General features: G+C 37.3%; 1 protein-coding gene across 1 annotated transcript in view; it reads right to left on the minus strand.

Moving 5' to 3' along the window:
• Positions 1 to 19,719, minus strand: part of LOC136248518 (E3 ubiquitin-protein ligase rnf213-alpha-like) — a 226,598-nt gene that overhangs the window by 123,319 nt on the left and 83,560 nt on the right. The window contains exons 11-14 of the mRNA XM_066040292.1: positions 1,429 to 1,486; positions 1,127 to 1,376; positions 341 to 532; positions 113 to 241 (exon numbers count right to left, since the gene is read on the minus strand). Of these exons, the coding sequence (XP_065896364.1) occupies positions 113 to 241; positions 341 to 532; positions 1,127 to 1,376; positions 1,429 to 1,486 (629 nt within the window). The remainder of the gene's footprint in view (positions 1 to 112; positions 242 to 340; positions 533 to 1,126; positions 1,377 to 1,428; positions 1,487 to 19,719) is intronic.

A 19,719-nucleotide genomic window follows, 5' to 3' on the forward strand; every position in this document is an offset into this window, starting at 1 on the left:
ATCATTGATTTAGCGCAACAAAGCATTGAGCTATATAGCTTAGTATACATTATACAACCACATACCTTGTCCATCAAACAAAAATTTCTAGCTATATGGCACATATACATACCTAAATCGCATTAATATTGCCAAAATCTTCTTTGTGTTATCTGCTGTTAAAACATATGATCTATCAAATCTTTTACATTCCTCATCATCTACTCCAATAACCATGCAAAGCCTTCGTAATAGCTCTTTCCTACAAAATCAAAACATGAGATTACTCAGTATCAAACTCACTTACATGCACTCTGATTTAAATAGTTATTATTTTTATGCATCTTACACAGTAACTTACTGGCCAATTGGGCCATCATCTCTAAAGGTCACTTGTTGAGCACTCAATCCTTGCATGAGTTTTGAATCAATTATTTGGCTATACAAAACTTTCTTGGAAACAGGATCAATTAAATCGCCACCTTTATTAGCACAAAATCCAATGAAAGTCATAGAATTTCGGTCATGATTGAAGAATATGTAGGGATGAAAACTAGCAGGAAGTGTACAAAACAATTAAATCATGCTTACATTCATTAAAGTACAACACATAAATTTAAATATGAAGAATCGATACACCACATAATTTCATTTGTATAAACTTGCTGAATATTCGATGCTTTGTAATTGGCTAAAGTTTTAAAATTGGTTCTTGTAGTTCCTGCCTGACCTTCAAGGGAAAGATCACTTAATGTATGGTGTAACTGAAACTGTTATCATGTTTGACTTCTAAATAATAATAATAAAGCTCTGCCTTAGATTTTAAATTCCTGTGCAAACCTCAATTATTGTTTCTACTAATTAGTAGCAATAATATCTTGATGCTCGTGTCACCACCTTCTTATGTACAATTTCACATGGTGCTTTTCAAATATGTGACTGCAGGGAAGTCACAAATAATACTTAAAATACATGGTATCATGTTTACAACATTGTGGTAATGCTGGTGCCGATATCATTGGAACTAAAGACACTTACTACGTAGTCCAGTACATAATTTTATTTCCTTTTTCCATTTTTTTATGCATTACAGTACACACATAGATTTCTGACATGGAAGTATGATGTACTGGGCTACAATACTAACTTGCCATCCCATACTCTGCTAGAATGAAACTGTAGTTGTTCAATTTTTGTAGTTAGATGGCTATTGTCTTCATCACTACTGGACTCAACTGAAGTCAAGCTTTCTGTATGTGCTATTAAGCTACTGCCACTATCAGTGTGTGGTAAGTAATCTGAATGTTCATGTGAAGTGAAACTAGTTTTTGTTGGAGTAGAAGTAGAAAACAATGCAGCATCTCCAAAAATCTTTGAAGTCATTTCTGCTTTTGTATCTAAAGGTGTCAAATAGTAATCGTTACAGTAAGTGTTGTTAGATCAGCATACCAAAATTATCCTTTGGTGTATTCTTCAAAGCAATATTCAATGATGGTACCGCAAAGTCCTGTAAACAAAATCAATTTTCTATATGTGCACGTTCTACACTAAAAAAATTAAAATCTATAGCAGCATAAACAGCCTTGCTGTGAAGAAAGGGTGTGGACTCCAATAAAGCCAGGGTGAAAAAAAGTTGTAAAATCAAAAGTGGCATATGGCTGCAATAGTGCTAAATTTGTCATTAATAATATATTAAAAAATTATTAATTTAAAATGAAGTAGGGATCCAAGCAATAAAAAGTAGTGAAACAAGAGATGAATGATGGTATTACAGCATAGCTTGGTGGGAAAATCCCTACATTGGCATAATCATTTTGTTCATTGCCAAAGTAGGGATGTTCCCACTGAGCTATGCTGCTGTAATACCATCATTCATCTCTTGTTTTACTACTTTTTATTGATTGGATCCCTACTTCATTTTTAAGTTAATAGTTATTAATATATAGCAATTCTAGTTCTGCATGCAGGACATGCACAGGTTCCAGTCACTATCTATTACTCGATCTACTTGAATGCATGACATACCCTAGGGCAACTAATTGCACAATAAAGAAATGATCAACTCCAGTAAGTTCGAAAATACTATAAAATGTTGGGTTCTTTTTGAAACAGGTAGCTAGGTACAGTAAGAGAATAAAGGTACAACATGAAAAGTAACACATGTAGTGAGGGAAAAAGGTAACATAAAAAGAAGTAGTTAACAGTAAAAATGTTGCACCTAAAAGGTTGATAATAAGAGAAAAAGTATGCATGAAAAAGTACACACAATCGGGAACAAGTTGTAACTAAACAATAAAAATTGAACCATTGAAGAATCAAACCCACTACCTCATGATTAGATGGTACCCACTGTAACTACTAAGCTATACATCACATACAGCCTTGTGGTAAGTAAAATTTGTTTACAACAACAACAACAACATGCATATATATGTTGAACGGTTTGGGCGTTTACCTGTGGTTGCATACATATGTGGTTTACACAAAGAATCTCAGCGAGTTCACTCTACATCCTTGCATTCAACGTGCCACAGATGGTAATGGTAGTGATTAGAAACTTGTTTTTTAAACAACTTGATGAAGCCAGGTGATGAGCACTTTGTGAGGCCCAAAAACTGCTTCAATACTCTCAGTGGTTGGTGAGATAGCCAACTGATCAGCTACCCACACAAAGTGTGCGTTACTAATACTCCCCATACATACTATGTGGGACACACACAAATGGAGTTTAACCTGTTAAACAAAATTTAGTGGAGGGAGATAATTTACACGTGTTTTGTGTAACAGACTGCAGCTAGCAAGCATTAGAGAGTATACGTAAGTATGTAGCACACCTGTATCACAATGCTAGTTGTAGTATAGAACAGTATAGATATTAATTGGAAAACATTATGAATGCATGTGCAGGGAAAATATTGTGTGTATGGGCTATTCCAAATGTGTAACTGGGTGGAATAAAAGTCAGTCCCCTCCCAAAGCCTACCCCATAGGACTAGGAGGTTATGTTGGAAATGAGTACATACAAACCAATTACATTAACGTCGCTATAAGAATGATAATAAGATAACAAAAAAAAGAATCAACTTTATGGTATGTGATTACCCTATCAGGGGAGGAAATGCACAGACAATGAAGGGAGTCTTGTGTGATAGACTCGAGTCCAGTGTTTTCCCATCACAAGACTAGCTTGGGGTGTGATAGTACAGGGTTTCATTGGGATTGTTAGGATGGCCTTAGAAATTCCTGTGGCTTCAAAGTTGGGAACTCCCAGGTATTTTGCCCCCAAGCCTCATGCAATTGGGAGCCACAATTTGTGGCTGATCATATCACTGGTTCTATTGCAAAATCAAATAGCGCAAAGTAAATTACATTTAGGCCCACTATATTACACTTCATTACCCCCATTCATTTGTATATGAATCATACTCGTGGGCCTACAAAAAAATGTGTAGTGTGAATGACAGGTCTGCAAAAGAAAAAAAGCATAGCGTGAGTGATTTGCTGTTATTGCTTCTTCTTTTTGTGGTTTTTTAGCTACGATGTGTGCTTACTGTTGAATATCTTGTGGATTTGTGCAGCGATGAGTGTGGAGAGTATTTCTTTCTATGAGATAAAGTGTTCTATGCCCATTTTCGACTTTGCTGTAGAAAGGTCACCATGATGGAACTTTTGGTATTCTAGTAACTGAATGCCAATACGCTGTGAATATCTCAGCATTGTTACTTCTGTGTGGAGACATGCAGGTTAACCCGGACCAATTAATTATCCATGTGGCATTTGTAATAAAAAGGTAATGAAAGTCCAAAGGCCATTTCGTGTGATCTTTGTGAGTGCTGGTTCCACATCAAATGTGTGAATATATCTGCTAACTGTTAGAATTACTCATGTGAACAAACAATTACTTGTGTGAACAAAGGGCAGTGCTCTAGGTGTCTGTTCAGCCATTTACCTTGCAATGATATCAGTAATGAGACCTTCGCTAGTTGTCATTGTGAACCATGTTTAAACATTCCAATGACATCAGACATTTTAGCTTCATCGTCAAACGGTATTCGTTTGATTCATCACAATGTTCAAAGATTGATTTCAAAGGCTACTGAACTTTGTGAATGACTCCACATGTTTCAAAGTGTCCCCAAAATATTATGCAGTTCTGAAACTTGGAGAAATGATACATGTCTTGTTATGAATTGTTGAATTTTATTCTCCTGTTCTTGCCTGGCTGCAGTCCAGAAAATTTCTTCTGGGATCTTGTTTATTTCCTCTGTTCTTTCTTCAGGGCAAACTGATCTTTGTAAGACTGTGCAGAGTAACTGCTCAGTTTTGAACATTGCTTGTAGTTTTGTTTCATATAAGTCTCATAAAATTGCAACTATGTCTGTGTATATCGATCTCCATCTACTTCTTCAAGAGAAGCTCTAGAAGACATATGTTCTACTTTTTTTGACATTATTAGGCTATACTAACCATCTCATTGTGGCTGGAGATCTCAATATTGATTTACTATCTGATTCACATATCAAGGATGAGCATATGAGTTTATTATCAGATTATTCCCTTGTACAACATGTGGATGGTCTAAGTCGTGTTACAGAGAGTAGTTCAACTTTAATTGATCATACTGTTACTACTAGTCACACTTCTGTTCAGGAGGTTGTGCAGACTTGTGGTTTGAGTGACCATTGTGTGCAGATTGCTACTTTGCAATATCTCACAGTTAAAACTATGCTTAGAGCTTACTATATTCGTTCATTTCGACAGTGTGACTGGGACCAACTTCGTAATGTTTTAAGCAATGCTCCTTGGATAGTTATGTCAATATTTGATGACATTAATGATAAGTGGTGTTTTTCACACTCTGTTACAATACTGTCATCTTTTTTATCTCTAAAGCCTGTTTATTCTAAGAAATCAAAGAGACCAACTCTATGGTTTACTCCTGAGGTTGCTGATACAATCAAACTGAAGAACAAAGCAAAGCACATTTTTGAGAAAACTCAGCTAGTATCTGTTAAGGCAAGTCTTAAAATCAACTATTCATCTGGCTAAGATTGATTAATTGAAGTCATCACTATCACAAGTAAAGTCTTCACCAAGGATGGCTGCTCAGATGTGGCATCAAATCAACTCAAGTATTGGCAGACCAGCTCATCCTACGTATTCGGATGATCTAACATCGCCTTTGGACTCAATCAATGACTTCTTTCAGAATGTTGCTATAACAGATCATCACAAGTCAACTGGACATTTTAATGTGCCTACTGTTAGTCCAAGTAATGCTTATCAATTTTGGGAGTTATCTGTTGATGTTGCCTTATCACATTTGACATCATTGGATACATCTAAATAACTGGACCACATGGTTTGTCAGGCTGCTTCCTTAAGGAAATAGCTACTGAAATTGCTTAACCTTTTACACTCAGACTGTAAAATGAATCTCTTCAAAGTCGTATAATTCCACTAGAATGGAAACTTTCTCACATGACACCTGTTCATAAGGGGGGCTCACGTGATGACCCATCAAACTTCTGGCCAATTGTTGTTGTCTCAGTGATTACAAAGATCTTAGAGAAGTTGGTCACTGGTCAGTTGTCTGCTCATTTACAATCTAATCATAAATTACACCCACACCAAGGCATGGAAAATCAACATCTGACATTCTGTTAGTTGCACCAGACTCAATTACTACAAAGGTGATTCAGTATGTGCTGCATTCTTGGACCTATGTAAAGCATACAATTCACTTTATCACAGCATTCTATTGGAAAGATTGTCAGACCTTGACCTGTCCTGTTCTGTATTGAAATGGTTTAAAGATTACCTAACAGCGAGCAGTGTTGGAACAATTACTTTTAAAAAGTAACTCGTTACATATTACTCTTTACTTGCAACTGAACTATTTAGTTACAGTTATTACTCTATGATAAAGTAACTATAATAATATTACAAATTATATTACTTTGTATCCACAGCCTTAAGCTGTCACGTGTGAAACTATCACCTTATCACGTGACATGATTGCATTGTTGGACAATGTGCAAATCTTGGTTATAAGTAAGAAGCTGGTGAATAAGCTTCATTCAGTAGGCTTTGTTACTTCGTTGTGGCTAGGCATTATTCAGTGGATTACTAACAAGATTAGTAACTTCGGTAATAATATTATGTAATATTACACTCATTACAGTAACTTCATTACTTAGGTAATGCGTAACATTTGTAAGTAAAGTAACTTGAGTTATATTATCAGTTTTTATAGTGTATTTCATTATATTACTTTGTTACAACAAAAGTAACGTGTTACCCCCAACACTGATAGCGAGACATTATCGTGTGAAATACAATAATCAGTTCTCATCTTGGAACTTAATGAAGGAGGGTATTCCTCAAGGTAGTACCTTAGGACTTTAATTTATGTGAATACGTTTCCTTCTGTGATTGACAATGGTGTATTGCTACAATATGCAGATGACGCCACACTAATTTGGTAAAACCCCAGTGGAAGCTGCTTATAAACTTAATTGTCAACTGCAATTTATTAGTTCTTGGTTGGCAGATAATAGAATGCAACTTAATGTCAAGAAATCCTGTGTTATGTGGTTCAGCACCACTCGACATAGAACCTCAAAGCCCTTTCCAGATATTAAATTTGAAAACATCACATTATGTACTACTAACTGACAAAAATATCTTAGGTTAGTGTTTGATAGTCAGCTAATTGATGGAGCGAACAAGATGTCATATTATATCCACCTTGTAAATTGCAACAAGAAGGAACGTTCTGGTGAAATCATAGTTTTTAATGAACTTAGTTATATCCTCTTATTTGTAATATGCTTTGCCTGTGCGGGACTCCTCCTTGCTTCAATGCCACGTGACTCGAATTTAGTGGTTACAAAATCGTGCCATTCATTTAATCTATCATCTACACAGATATGACCACAATACAGAATATTATAATTGTTTATATTGGATGAAGCTCCCTCACCTTATCAAGTTTAGCTCTGATTGTACTGTGTTTCACTCCACAAGAGGGATTCCACTTCTTCCTCTGATTCAATTTGGCAATAAGACTATAAACTACAATACTAGGACTGCACCATATTTTGCCAACCCACTCAGATGCAATTAAGTTTTACTCAAGGATTTTTTAGGTACAAAGCCACTCATTTGTAGAATTTCTTGCTAGCTGACATTACAGAACTTCACTCTTTTAGAGACTTTTGAGACTATGCGAAATCTATTTAATCCAGTGTTGTTTGTGTGTGGTGTAATGTTTGTTGGCTATTGTCTTGCTTTGTGTTTATATATGCATGTATGTTTAGTTCATTGTTGTTGTTTTTTGTATCACTTCAAGGAGGAACAGCATTGTGCTGAGTAAATCAAAATCAAATCATTCAAACACTCTACTAGAGCATACATATACACTTACTCTATTAAAGCGCAAACTTACAGTGAATAGTCAAATGAATAGTGAGCATTCAATAAGGGTGTCAGGATGGCATTTATAGTTCCTTATCACCATCTGCTGTATATTTGTCTAAGACTTAGTAATGACTTATATTTAAACATTCTTATATGACATACAATAACCCTAATAGAGCGCACATATTTAATTATGGTGTAATACTCTAAATGAATTTACTGTGCTAATGGAAAACAATATATTTCCTGTATATTTATTTACCTCTGATTGTGTATTAAATGAAGTGTGGAAATGATGTGCAAGTGTCTCTCATGGACTGTCTCCACTTACACTTGTGTAGGCAGGAGGTATGGTTTCTTGTCAGCAAACAGCATAGTGACATGCAAGTGTGTCCTGTTTCTTAAAGGTGTCTTGTCTGCAAACTCTATCAAGACACACGGTAGTGTGTCGTGCGGCCCAAGAAGCTGGCGCGCCATACCGTGAGTATATTTACAGGCAGAAAGAAAACGTCATTTTCACACCTTTGTATCTTGGTGATCCCTGATCCGATTGGAACCAAATTTGCTACAGAGTTGCCCGCCAGCCAGGGGAGTCTACATTCCAAATTGGAAGGAAATCGTTCCAGCCGTTTCCGAGATACGAGCTGCCAAAGTTTTGATTTTTTTTCTTCATTTTTTTTCTTTTTTTCTTCTTCGTGTTTTCACAAACTTGCAAAAATTGCTGTAAAACGCAAATGCGTACTCCGATTGCCTTGAGATTTCGCACACAGAAAGGGAGTCCAAAGGCGAATCCTAGCATTAAATTTGGTGCAAATCCGATGAATGGTTCAGGAGTTATGACCGATTATTCGCGTAAAACAAGATCGATTTGTTGTCACGCCTACAGGGTAAACCACTTCATGGAATGAGTTGAAAATTGCTATGTAGATGGAGTAACCATCGTAGGAGTGCCTTTTGGTGGTTTGAAACGAATCGAGATAAAGACCATGGAGATATGACACAAAACCCAACCTGTGTCACAATTACGCGATCGATTTTTATGAATAATAAAGTATTAGTTTTTACGCCTACTAGGCAAACCGCTTAGAGCAATGAGCTGAAAATCGGTGTATAGCTGGAATAATCTTCATAGAAAGTCGTTGCAGTAGTACAGAAGAATCGGGTTACAAACCACTGAGTTATGATTCGAAAGCCAATTCCATGTAGCAAATGCGAGATCAAGATACTCTAATAGAACAGTCACCCTAATAGAGCATTCGGATAATTTATTTACTCCATTATAGAATTCTATTACATTATAAGTTATTCTGTAGGGAGTTCAGCTGCAAACAGTTAATCTTATAGACAATTCAGCAAGAAGCAAGTAACCCGTGGAGAGTTATGCTACAAATATATCACTGTAGAGATTCAGAACATTACAAGTCACACTGAAGAGAGTTCAGCTATAAAAAAAGTCATGCACCCTGTAGAGAATTTAGCTACAATTAAGTCACTCTCTAGAGAATTCAGCTACACACAAGTCACTGTGGAGAGAGTTCAGCTACAAACAAATTACCTTGTAGAGAGATCAGCTACACACAAAACACTTTGCAGAGAGTTCAACAACAAACAAATCAACTTGTAGAGAGATCAGCTAGAAACAAATCAACCTGCAGAGAGATCAACTACAAACAAATCAGCTTGTAGAGAGATCAGTTACACACAAATCACCTTGTAGAGAGATCAGCTACAAACAAATCACCCTGTAGAGAGATCAGCTAGAAACTAGACACAATGTAAGGAGTTCAGCTACAAGTAAATCACCCTGTAGAGAGTTCAACTAAAACAAATCAACCTGCAGAGAGATCAGCTACAAACAAATCACCTTATAATGAGTTCAGCTACAAACAAATTACCCTGTAGAGAGATCAGCTACAAACAAATCACCCTGTAGAGAGTTCAGCTAAAACAAATCAACCTGCAGAGAGATCAGCTACAAACAAATTACCCTGTAGAGAGATCAGGTAGAAGAATTCACCTTGTAGAGAGTTCAGCAACAAAGAAACCACCATGTAGAGAGTTCAGCTGCAAACAAATCACCCAGTAGAAAGATCAGTTAGAAGAAGTTACCTTGTAGATAGTTCAGCTACAAACAATTCACCCTGTTCAGACATCAGTTAGAAGAAGTTTTCTTGTAGAGAGTTTAGTTACAAACAAATCACCCTGTTGAAAGATCAGCTAGAAGATGTCACCTTGTAGATAGTTCAGTTACAAAGAAACCACCATGTAGAGAATTCAGCTACAAACTAGTGACCCTGTTGATACATCAGCTAGAAGAAGTTACCTTGTAGAGAGCTCAGCTACAAAGAAACCATCATGTAGAGAGTTCAGCTACTAAGAAATTACCCCGTAGAGAGTTCAGCTAGAAGAAGTCACCTTGTAAAGAGTTCAGCTACAAAGAAACCATCATTTAGAGAGTCCAGCTACAAAGAAACCACCATGTAGAGTGTTTAGCTGCAAAAAATCACCTGTAGAGAGTTCAGCTACAAACAAATCACCCTGTAGAGACATCAGCTAGAAGAGGTCACCTTGTAGAGAGTTCAGCTACAAAGAAACCACCACATAAAGAGTTCAGCTGCAAATAAATCACTTGTAGAGAGTTCAAATCCCCCTGTAGAGGATCAGCTAGAAGAAGTCACCTTGTAGAGAGTTCAGCTACAAAGAAACCATCATGTAGAGAGTTCAGCTACAAACAAATCACCCTGTAGAGAGATCAGCTAGAAGAAGTTACCTTGTAGATAGTTCAGCTACAAACAATTCACCTTGTAGAAAGATCAGCTAGAAGAAGTCACCTTGTAGAGTGTTCAGCTATACAAAGAAACCATCATGTAGAGAGTTCAGCAGCAAACAAATCACTCTGTAGAGAGTTCAACTACAACAAATCACCCTGTAGAGAAGAAGTTACCTTGTAGAGAGTTCAGCTACAAAGAAACCATCATGTAGAGAGTTTAGCTACAAAGAAACCACCATGTAGAGAGTTTAGCTGCAAACAAATCACCTGTAGAGAGTTCAGCTAGAAACAAATCACCCCGTAGAGAGATCAGCTGGAAGAAGTCACCTTGTAGAGAGTTCAGCTAGACGAAGTCACCTTATAGAGAGTTCAGCTACAAAGAAACCATCATGTAGAGAGTTCAGCTACAAAGAAACCACCATGTAGAGAGTTTAGCTGCAAACAAATCACCTGTAGAGAGTTCAGCTAGAAACAAATCACACTGTAGAGAGACCAGCTAGAAGAGGTCACCTTGTAGAGAGTTCAGCTACAAAGAAACCATCCTGTATATAGTTCAGCTACATTTCAAGTCACCCAGTAGAGAGATCAGCACAAAAAATATCCTGTGGGGAATAATGGGCATGTAATAAATATATGTATATAATTTGTATAATTACTAATAAAATCAAAAATAATTGAAGTATTAAAAATCTTCTTTAAGTTCTTTTCTTCTTCCTGTGGTAAAGAAAAAAACACATGGATTAAAAAAGCCACAAAGCCAGCCATTGGCCGGCTTTGCAGTATACAAATACAAAAAGAAGTGATATCTAATCAAAAACAGCCAAGCTGTAAAAAAAGGTGCGGCCCCAAAAAGGCCATGGTGAAAAAAGATGTGAAATCCAAGGTGGCGGCCAAGAAATGGCTGTGATGGTAGGTTAATGGTTAAATTTTAATAATGACAATTCAGGTGAATTTGGAGCCAAGACCAAGCAGCACAAAATTCACCTGAATTGTCGCTATTAAAATTTAACCATTAACCTACCATCACAGCCATTTCTTGGCCGCCACCTTTGATTTCACATCTTTTTTCACCATGGCCTTTTTGGGGGCCGCACCTTTTTTTACAGCTTGGCTGTTTTTGATTAGATATTCTTTTCAGTGGAAGTGTCTGTTGCTCCAATGCATGTGTCTAGCTATAAATTAGCTATCACAGCACTCCAGATCTCTCCTTTTACACTGGCCAGCATGATTGCCAGATGATATTGTATACACCTTATCACATGATCTATCTACTTTGTGATTGGTTAAATTAGGAAAAAATGATTGATTCTCTTTTAGTGAAAGCTTTTAGATAAATATAATTGCTGACATCATTTGATTTCCTATTAGCAATGCGTATGTAGTGAGATGCCATAAAATATTTCCGTAAACATTTAATGGAGATTTGCTGAGAAAATTAACAGAATGCAAGGTACTCCCATATGGATGGAAACGAAAACCATCTTATGACACATTGATTTGGGAGGCTAGTAGTCTTAGAGAGTTTGGAGCAAATCGATAACGAATTATAGGAGGAGTCAACTAAAGGGCCAGGCAAGACAAAACAAAGGTACCTGGAGAAGGATAGCACCACAATCAGAGCCTCCAGCAAGTTTCAGTGTGGTCTGTGGCTTTTCCTTGTAGTAGTAACTGTTTAAAGCCAAACATCCATGAGCAATGGATTGTCACCTAACCTCCACAAAAAGATGTGCCTTCAAACGTAGATTAATGGCATACTCCTCCAAAGTGCATCTGCCCATGAACCAAGATGCTATTCTTGAAAAACGTTTGCATGGGCAATTGGGAATTATGATATATATATATATATGCGTATATTTTATAGTTATAACATGCTTAAAAGGGATACGTATGACTATAATATATGTATGATTCACGAGAGCACGCATACTTAGTCATATCCCAAGTATTTGTGTTATAACTGTTATATTCTACACCCCGGTAGTTGAAACGATTATAGAAACAGTACCTCCTGGAGATTGAAAGATTTGCCTACAGCCGCACAAGACATGCTATCAATGAATATAATTATGAGGGACAAATAAAGAGCAGGTTCTTGTATACCCTTTACTTATCAACGCCACTTTAAAAGCACAGTTCCTTAAAAGTATATATTGTCAAAATCACATTATCGTTGAAAATTTGAAAAGCTATGCAATAGGTACAAGAATACATAAGCAAAAATGGCTAGGTAAGATCCAGTTCTTTTATTCTACAAGAGGAGGTAGGAAATTAGTAAGCATTGTACATACAAAAAAGATTTGATTAATGCTATGGTGCATAGTATTAGGAATGTCATGAAGTATTTGATAGTTTTTAATACATTCGATTGCTCGTTCGACATGTGTCCTGACCGATGCTATTCTACGCATAGTAGCACGTTCAGTCTCAGTAAGTTGACCAGTTTCATTTAATCTAGGAGGTACATTTAGTGAAACTCCAGGTGGTAAAATATCTTCAATAGTAAACCCTCGATCTGCCATGATAGAATCACCAGACTCAAAGAGCTTTAATATACCACAGTCTACAGTAAGTTTTTTATCAGATATATTTCCACCATAAAGATCTGAAATAAAGCACACTGCTCCAGATGGTGTTATTCCTATGAACGCTTTCAGGGTATTTCGATTTTTATAGTTGGAAAAGGTCAACTGCTGAGCTGTTAGATTAGCTGGCATTTGTATGTAAATCTCTGTGGCATCAATAATACACCTGGTCTTGGGATAGAGACTACGAAAACTATCGGGCATGTAGAAATCAATTGACTCCCGGCTTGGCCATATTGGTACTTTTTAAACTTACAAAATAAGAAGTTGACCCAAGTAACAATAATGCGCAACACAGTTGTTTGAGAAAGCTGGAATCTGTAGGCCAAATCCTGTTCATGTAACCATGCTCTTAGTCGACAGAGAGTAAGGAAAAATTCAATGAGTGGTGTCAGAGATCGATTACGAACTTTAAAGGTTGGCTCTTTTTCACAACTATGTGCATTGTAGCGAAGTGTGGTAACTGCTGGCCCCAGAAAATGATAACAAACCATCAACTGTAAAAATGATGCAAATCCTGTATAAAATGTCAACTCCTTTGCATCATCTTTGATTACTTCAAGCCTCAAAGGTGGTATCTCTAACTGAGTTTCATCGGTCATTACACCAATACCAAATACAATCTTTGGCGTCTGTGAACTAACATCTTTTGTACACGGTGATGCTTGAGTTTCTGTATCTATGGTAGTAACTGTAGTTTTACTCCCACTCTCTAATGTAAAAGGAACATTCTGTATCTCAATATCTATATCCAGAAAATGACACGTATTTGTGCCACAGTCTTTTTTCTCAGGAACACTGATCACAGGTTCTAGCACACTTGATGATTGTTCATCATAATATGATTCATAGTTGGGTACTATAGATTCCAGTACAGAGTTTTCGTATTGCTGAGTGTCATCCTGAACTTCAAGCACATTTTGCAAAACAGTATCAATAAACTCATCTAGGTGTTCAGTTCCAGAAACTTCTTCAAGCATTCTTTCTAGGTAACCATCAAAGGGTTGTGATACTGGACATATTTCATCACTTCCATCATGCACTACCTCTGGATTAGGGGCCTTGTTTCATAGCTGATATTTATTTGGAGGGCGAGATGGTTTTGTCCAGGAAAATATAACTGATATATCATTTTTTCCACATCTATGACCATTCAAAAAATGACAGCCGCAAACTCTTAAATTTTCAGTAATAGGTGTGTTTACTCGACGAATTTTCACTAACCACTCCTTCAGTAGAACTGGATCGTCCAGCGGCAGTCGATGAAATGATATTCCTGGCATGTCAGAGTCATTGTCACACTCTGGTACGATGCAGGTATGAGGCATAACCTATAGAAAGCAGCACAAATATAATAATTTCGTATTCTAAATAAAGCGTGTTGCTAAATAATAGGAGTATAACAGTAATGATCGAAACTGTAGCTGAAACAGTTTTATTATGTTAAACCAATACCATACCTGCTACTTTAACACGGAGGTTATCTAGAAGGTATGCTTTTGTCTAGCCCAATACTCGCAATACAAACTACACCACCAAACTTGAATAATAACGTTTCGCTTACGTTTCCGTTTACGGATGGGATATAGTGTCATGGCTTTTATATGGCTTTGCCGATTTATGCATATGGGCCATTACTCTAAGGATTACATTTCTTAAGTTTCTTGTACTGATTTAGACAGTGGCCACTTGAACCCTTGGAGCTGTGCACTACAGTGGTGTGGAAAGCCCTTACTTTTTTATCATGATTTTACTTCAAAAGCTGTGTCACTATAGCATAACACCCTGGCAGTTTTACTGCCTAAGGTTTTTACATGTGGGGTGCTAGAACGTTAGAAACCTTGCAGATATGGATAGTGGTATAAGACTACTACTGTTTCATCCAGTTTCTGTTGACAAAAATTAACTTTCTGGTATGAGAGCTGAAACACTTCCATATGAGTGTAGTATGCATTAGTGAGACCAAGTGGTTTGGTGATGATGTCTATGAAATAGATGGATTGATGGTGCTTCATTCAGATCGTTAGTCTGGTGATGTGAGAAGGAGTTGCTATAGTGTTGGATCCCTTGATGGCATGAACATGGAGGGATTCAAGAGGGATTTAGTCAAGAATTGTATCTGCTTGTGTTTAGGTGACTGTAAGAAATTGAACACCATCATCGTTAGTGTTTATTCCCCAAGTCATCGGGCACCTGTCGAGATTAAGGATCAGTTCTTTGATGATCTGCAAGCTGTGATCAGTTCAACCTCTTCTGATGATCTTTTGCTGAGACCTTTATGTAAGTATGGAGAAGATGTAGATGGATGGAAGTAAGGGGTAGGTTTGGTATTGGGAAAATCAATGAGAATGGAGAGAATCCATTTAATTTCTATGTAATGAATGAGCTTTATATAATGGACAAAGAAGAGCATCCATCGGTATACTTGACAACATCCAGGAACCAAGTGTAGCATTGTATTGACTACATATTGATGTGACAGTCATAATGACAGCATCGCACTGATGTTACAGTGTATTGTTCAGCTGAGTGTTGGACTGATCATAGGTTGGTTATTGAGACTTGCTCCAGTTTTCAGTAAACAGACATCATGTGAGCAGAAGAGTTTAATGTTGGCTTCTTGTGTTACTAACAGAGAGTTTGTGTAAAAGTTTGTACATCATGTGACTGAACTATTAGGTAATGTATATGGGATGAGGAGGCTGATGGACAGACACAGTGGTCTGTGATTAGGGACTCTATGTTGCAGACCTGCAGTGAGATGTTATAGGGGTGGACCTGACTGGTTTGTTGCTGCAGAGAGGTAATGACCTCTGACGTATGACTAGTGTGGTGGGGCAGAATATTAGGGCTATTCATGAATGTAGGACTGGTATTCAGACAGTCTGGTGTTGTAGTATTAGGAAGAGAAATGGAGAGCTGTGTGTTGGATCTGAAGAAATTTTGTGTAGATGGAGTAAGTATTGTGAAGGGGTTCTATATGTGATAAGTTCCTTTGAGCAGATAGTACTTGATGATGTGGATCAATTGCCATCAAGGAGTGAGCTCCTAACAGGGATGAGATATTGGGTGCTCTTGGATGACTTGCAATGGGTAAGGCTGGTGGTATCAATGGTTTTTTGCCTGATGTTCTGAAGTGTTGTGGTGGGCATCTATGAGACTACATCCTCAGGTTGAGAGATGCATGCCCTCAGAGTGGAGAGATGCTCTGCTAGTTCCTGTGCCAAAGAAAGGAGACTTGTCCTACAGGCATTAGCCTCTTGAAGTGATGGGAAAATTATTTGCCAGGGTGCTAAATGGCAAGTTGCAGTTAGTGGTAGCTAAGATTCTCAGTGTGGGTTCAGGGCTGGTAGAAGTTGTATTGATATGATATTCTGAGTTCATCAGCTAGTGGAGAAAGCCATCAAACATAATACTATAAAGTGTTTTTATTATTTGTAGATTAAGACATATGTAAGGCCCATGGTTTTGTACCCAGAACAGCTCTTTGGTGCATGTTGCAGAAGTATGGTGTACCTAATGTTGTAATTGAGCTTGTATGGTCTCTTCATGATGGAATATCTGCTACAGTGATGGTTGGAGGTGGAAAATCAGAGACTTCTCAGTTCAGTCCAGAGTGTACCATCACTCCCACTCTGTCTATCCTGTATTTTGGATTAGTGAGATGGTATCAATCAGCAGATGTGAAAGTGAAGTTTACGCTGGGTGGGAATCTGATTAGTTCTTTTGTACTTTCAGAGAGTTTGTTTGCAGATGATACTGCTCTGGTGTACTCTTGTAGAGAGGATATTGTCTTGGCTGAAGTAGCTGGTGAGCTTGGTCTCACTAACGATGACTTAGTTCCATAGGTATTGGAGTGGAGGTGTAGTAGAAGTGGTTGAAGAGAAGTGCCCTGCAACTTCCATTGGAAGGACAAGGTCTATCAGGATCTGAAGAAGTGTGGAGTAGATGAGTCATCTTGGTACAAAGAAGCCCAAGATCATACCAAGATGGAGATCTTTTTGTAATGAAGGACTTGATCAGCACATGATGACACCGCCTAACTTTAAATAAACCATTTATTGGTATCACCTGCCATCAGTCTTTTTGAACGAAACAATGTATTACAAGACACAAATGTGATACCAGCCATTCTTGTCATTGACAAAAAAAGAATGAAGGTATCAACTGCTGGACAGCATCTTCCCAGGATCGCTGGCTTCAAGTTCAAATTCATTTATGGTGTTTTGATACAGGTAGGAAGATATACACAGTGAGACAATAAAGTTATATACATACAAGTAAAAGAAAAAAATTGGAATTTTAAATTAGATTAGGGACAGTGTATAATGCTGCATAAAAAGTACTGAAACAAGCTGGATCAGAGTAGTACGTAATGTCCAAATACTGTAAAACAATAAAAAGTGAATATCCCTACTGTGCTACACTCAATGCACAGTAGGGATATTCACTTTTTATTGTTTTACAGTATTTGGAGATTACGTACTACTCCGATCCAGCTTGTTTCAGTACTTTTTATGCAGCATTATACACTGTCCCTAATCTAATTTAAAATTTCAATTTTTTTCTTATACTTATTTGTGAAGTATTTTTGCAAGCTCATGACCACTAAATATCTGCTGAGTTACTCACAGCACTATTATACTAGATTATGACTCATACAATAACAACTGATCAGTGGGCGTGACTCTACATAAGCCTGCAGACAATAATGGACGTGGATTCGTGCATACCTACGGACTGATGAATGGGCGTGGCTACCATATGTCTACAGACAGTAATTTACATAAGTGGGAGTGGATTCGTGCATACCTATACACTGATGAATGGAAGTGGCTACCATATGTCTACAGACTGTAATTTACGTAAGTGGGCGTGGCTCACGAAAGAAGCAGAGCTACGCTATGATGTGTAGTAACACGTCCACATTTAATTTAGCACGTGGGATCAGACCAGAATAATCTGTAAAGCAGGACCTGGATGACCTGACTCAATTTAACATTGTTACTAAATAAACTATATTTATTGACTCACATATTGCTATATAGTTTGCTGTGAGTTGCTCTCTCTGATTGATATCAACAGTGAATCACATACGCGTGTGTTTTTGGTGCAACCGGCGACCACGTGTATTCGAATAGTTTGATGCAATATACACTGGTATGGAAGCCATACTGTAGTCTATTAACACTCAGCGGTAGAACCTTGACTGATGGCCATGGTAAAGAAGGATAAAAGGTAAGACAATAGTGCAAGCATTGTATGCTTATCAATATACCAAAGGTTTTTTCTTAAGCGAATTAGAAACGTTTTTGCAAAAAAATTAAGGTTGTAGCTGTAGCCACTTTTCCGCTACGCTTGACTGACGGCGTCAGGCAGGCAGGCAGGCAGGCAGTAGAAAATTCTGTTGAATAATCTTTTTCTAAATTCTGTAGCAACTTGACGCAAACGTTTCGGGTCGATCTGAAGACACTTTTGGGCTTGGTTTTACCCAACCAATACTGTCATGTTGTAGTGAGGAAAAATCGTGGCAGGTTTTTGGGTTATATAATATCACAGATCACCCCCACACCTTCAATGTCCCTACTATACAGTACTATCGTACTGTATGATAGCATGACATGAAAGGTTCATAATAGATAACAGGTTAACAAGTTGCACCAAAAGGCTCACAATATCAGAAGTATGCACATGAAAAAGAGAAAAAGAGTTGTCAACAAAATGGTAAAAAAGCTGTTTCATTGAGGAATCTAACCCACCACCTCACAACTAGAAATCAAGCACTCTATGTTATACACGCCACATGGCTTTGAGGTCAGTAAAACCTGCTTATAAAGGCTTGTATATAAGTTGAATGTCACAGGTGTATACTTGTAGTTGGATGAGGTTTACAGATAGAACTCAAGCAATTTTTGCTCTCCACCCTTGCATTCAATGAACTGTAAACCACAAATGATGGCAGTTAGAAGCTTCATTTAAAAGCTACTTTACTCTTTATAAGTACTTTGTTTGGAGCAATAACTGCTTTGATACATGTAGCTAGTGGGAAGAATGCATGAACTCAAATGAATGCAAATGGACAGACAACTTTTCATCTTTATAAGACGTATGTATGCATGTATGTACGTATGTACTTGCATACATATTACCTTGCCTTGAGGACTATTGCGTTATTTTTATTGGAATTTGAACATGGGTCAGGCAGTATACATGTGAGTGCAATGTTGCATTAAAACTCTACCATACATACAAACATATACATTGTTATTAGTTTTTTAATTGCTCTGTCATACATGACGATTCTGCAATATATGCATATGTACCACTTTCACACCTCAGATCAAAGGAAAACCAGTGCACATATATCACATATTGCACTGACTCAAAATGTTAATGAGATATATGTACTGGTGCGTATATCTAATTACTCACTACTTTAACTAGGTATACTCGTTAAGGAAGTGTGTATATCTCGTTAACTTGAGACACTGCACACTTAATAGTAGTGCACACTATATCCAGAATTCGTTAGATTTCTTTGATGTTATATTATTAACTCTCATCTCTTATATAGGAAATCAAGCAAGCTGTGGGATTGAATTTTGCCAAACAAGCTGTGATCGTGGATTCAATTTTAATACATCAACTGCAGTTTGCTTTTTACTTTTGTAAATGTAGCAATTACTTAACACTAGTGTCTTAAAAGTACTATATTAACAAAAGTAAAATCAAACTACTGTTTGATGTATTAAAATTGAATCCCAAAACCACTTGGTTCCCTATGTAAGAGAAGGGTATAACAACTAAAGACTTTGTCAGTTAGGCAAGTCTGCATGCTAAAGTAGAACATATTAGTTATACCACGGGCACTCATGTTTTGCCAGTATATATGCACTTGCCCTTGGGCACGTGTGTATATATCAGGCAAAGCACCTGTGCCTGTGGTATCAAGACTCACGGTAGTGA

This window comes from Dysidea avara, chromosome 3, assembly GCF_963678975.1.
Source record: "Dysidea avara chromosome 3, odDysAvar1.4, whole genome shotgun sequence".
Classification (NCBI taxonomy): Eukaryota; Metazoa; Porifera; class Demospongiae; order Dictyoceratida; family Dysideidae; genus Dysidea; species Dysidea avara.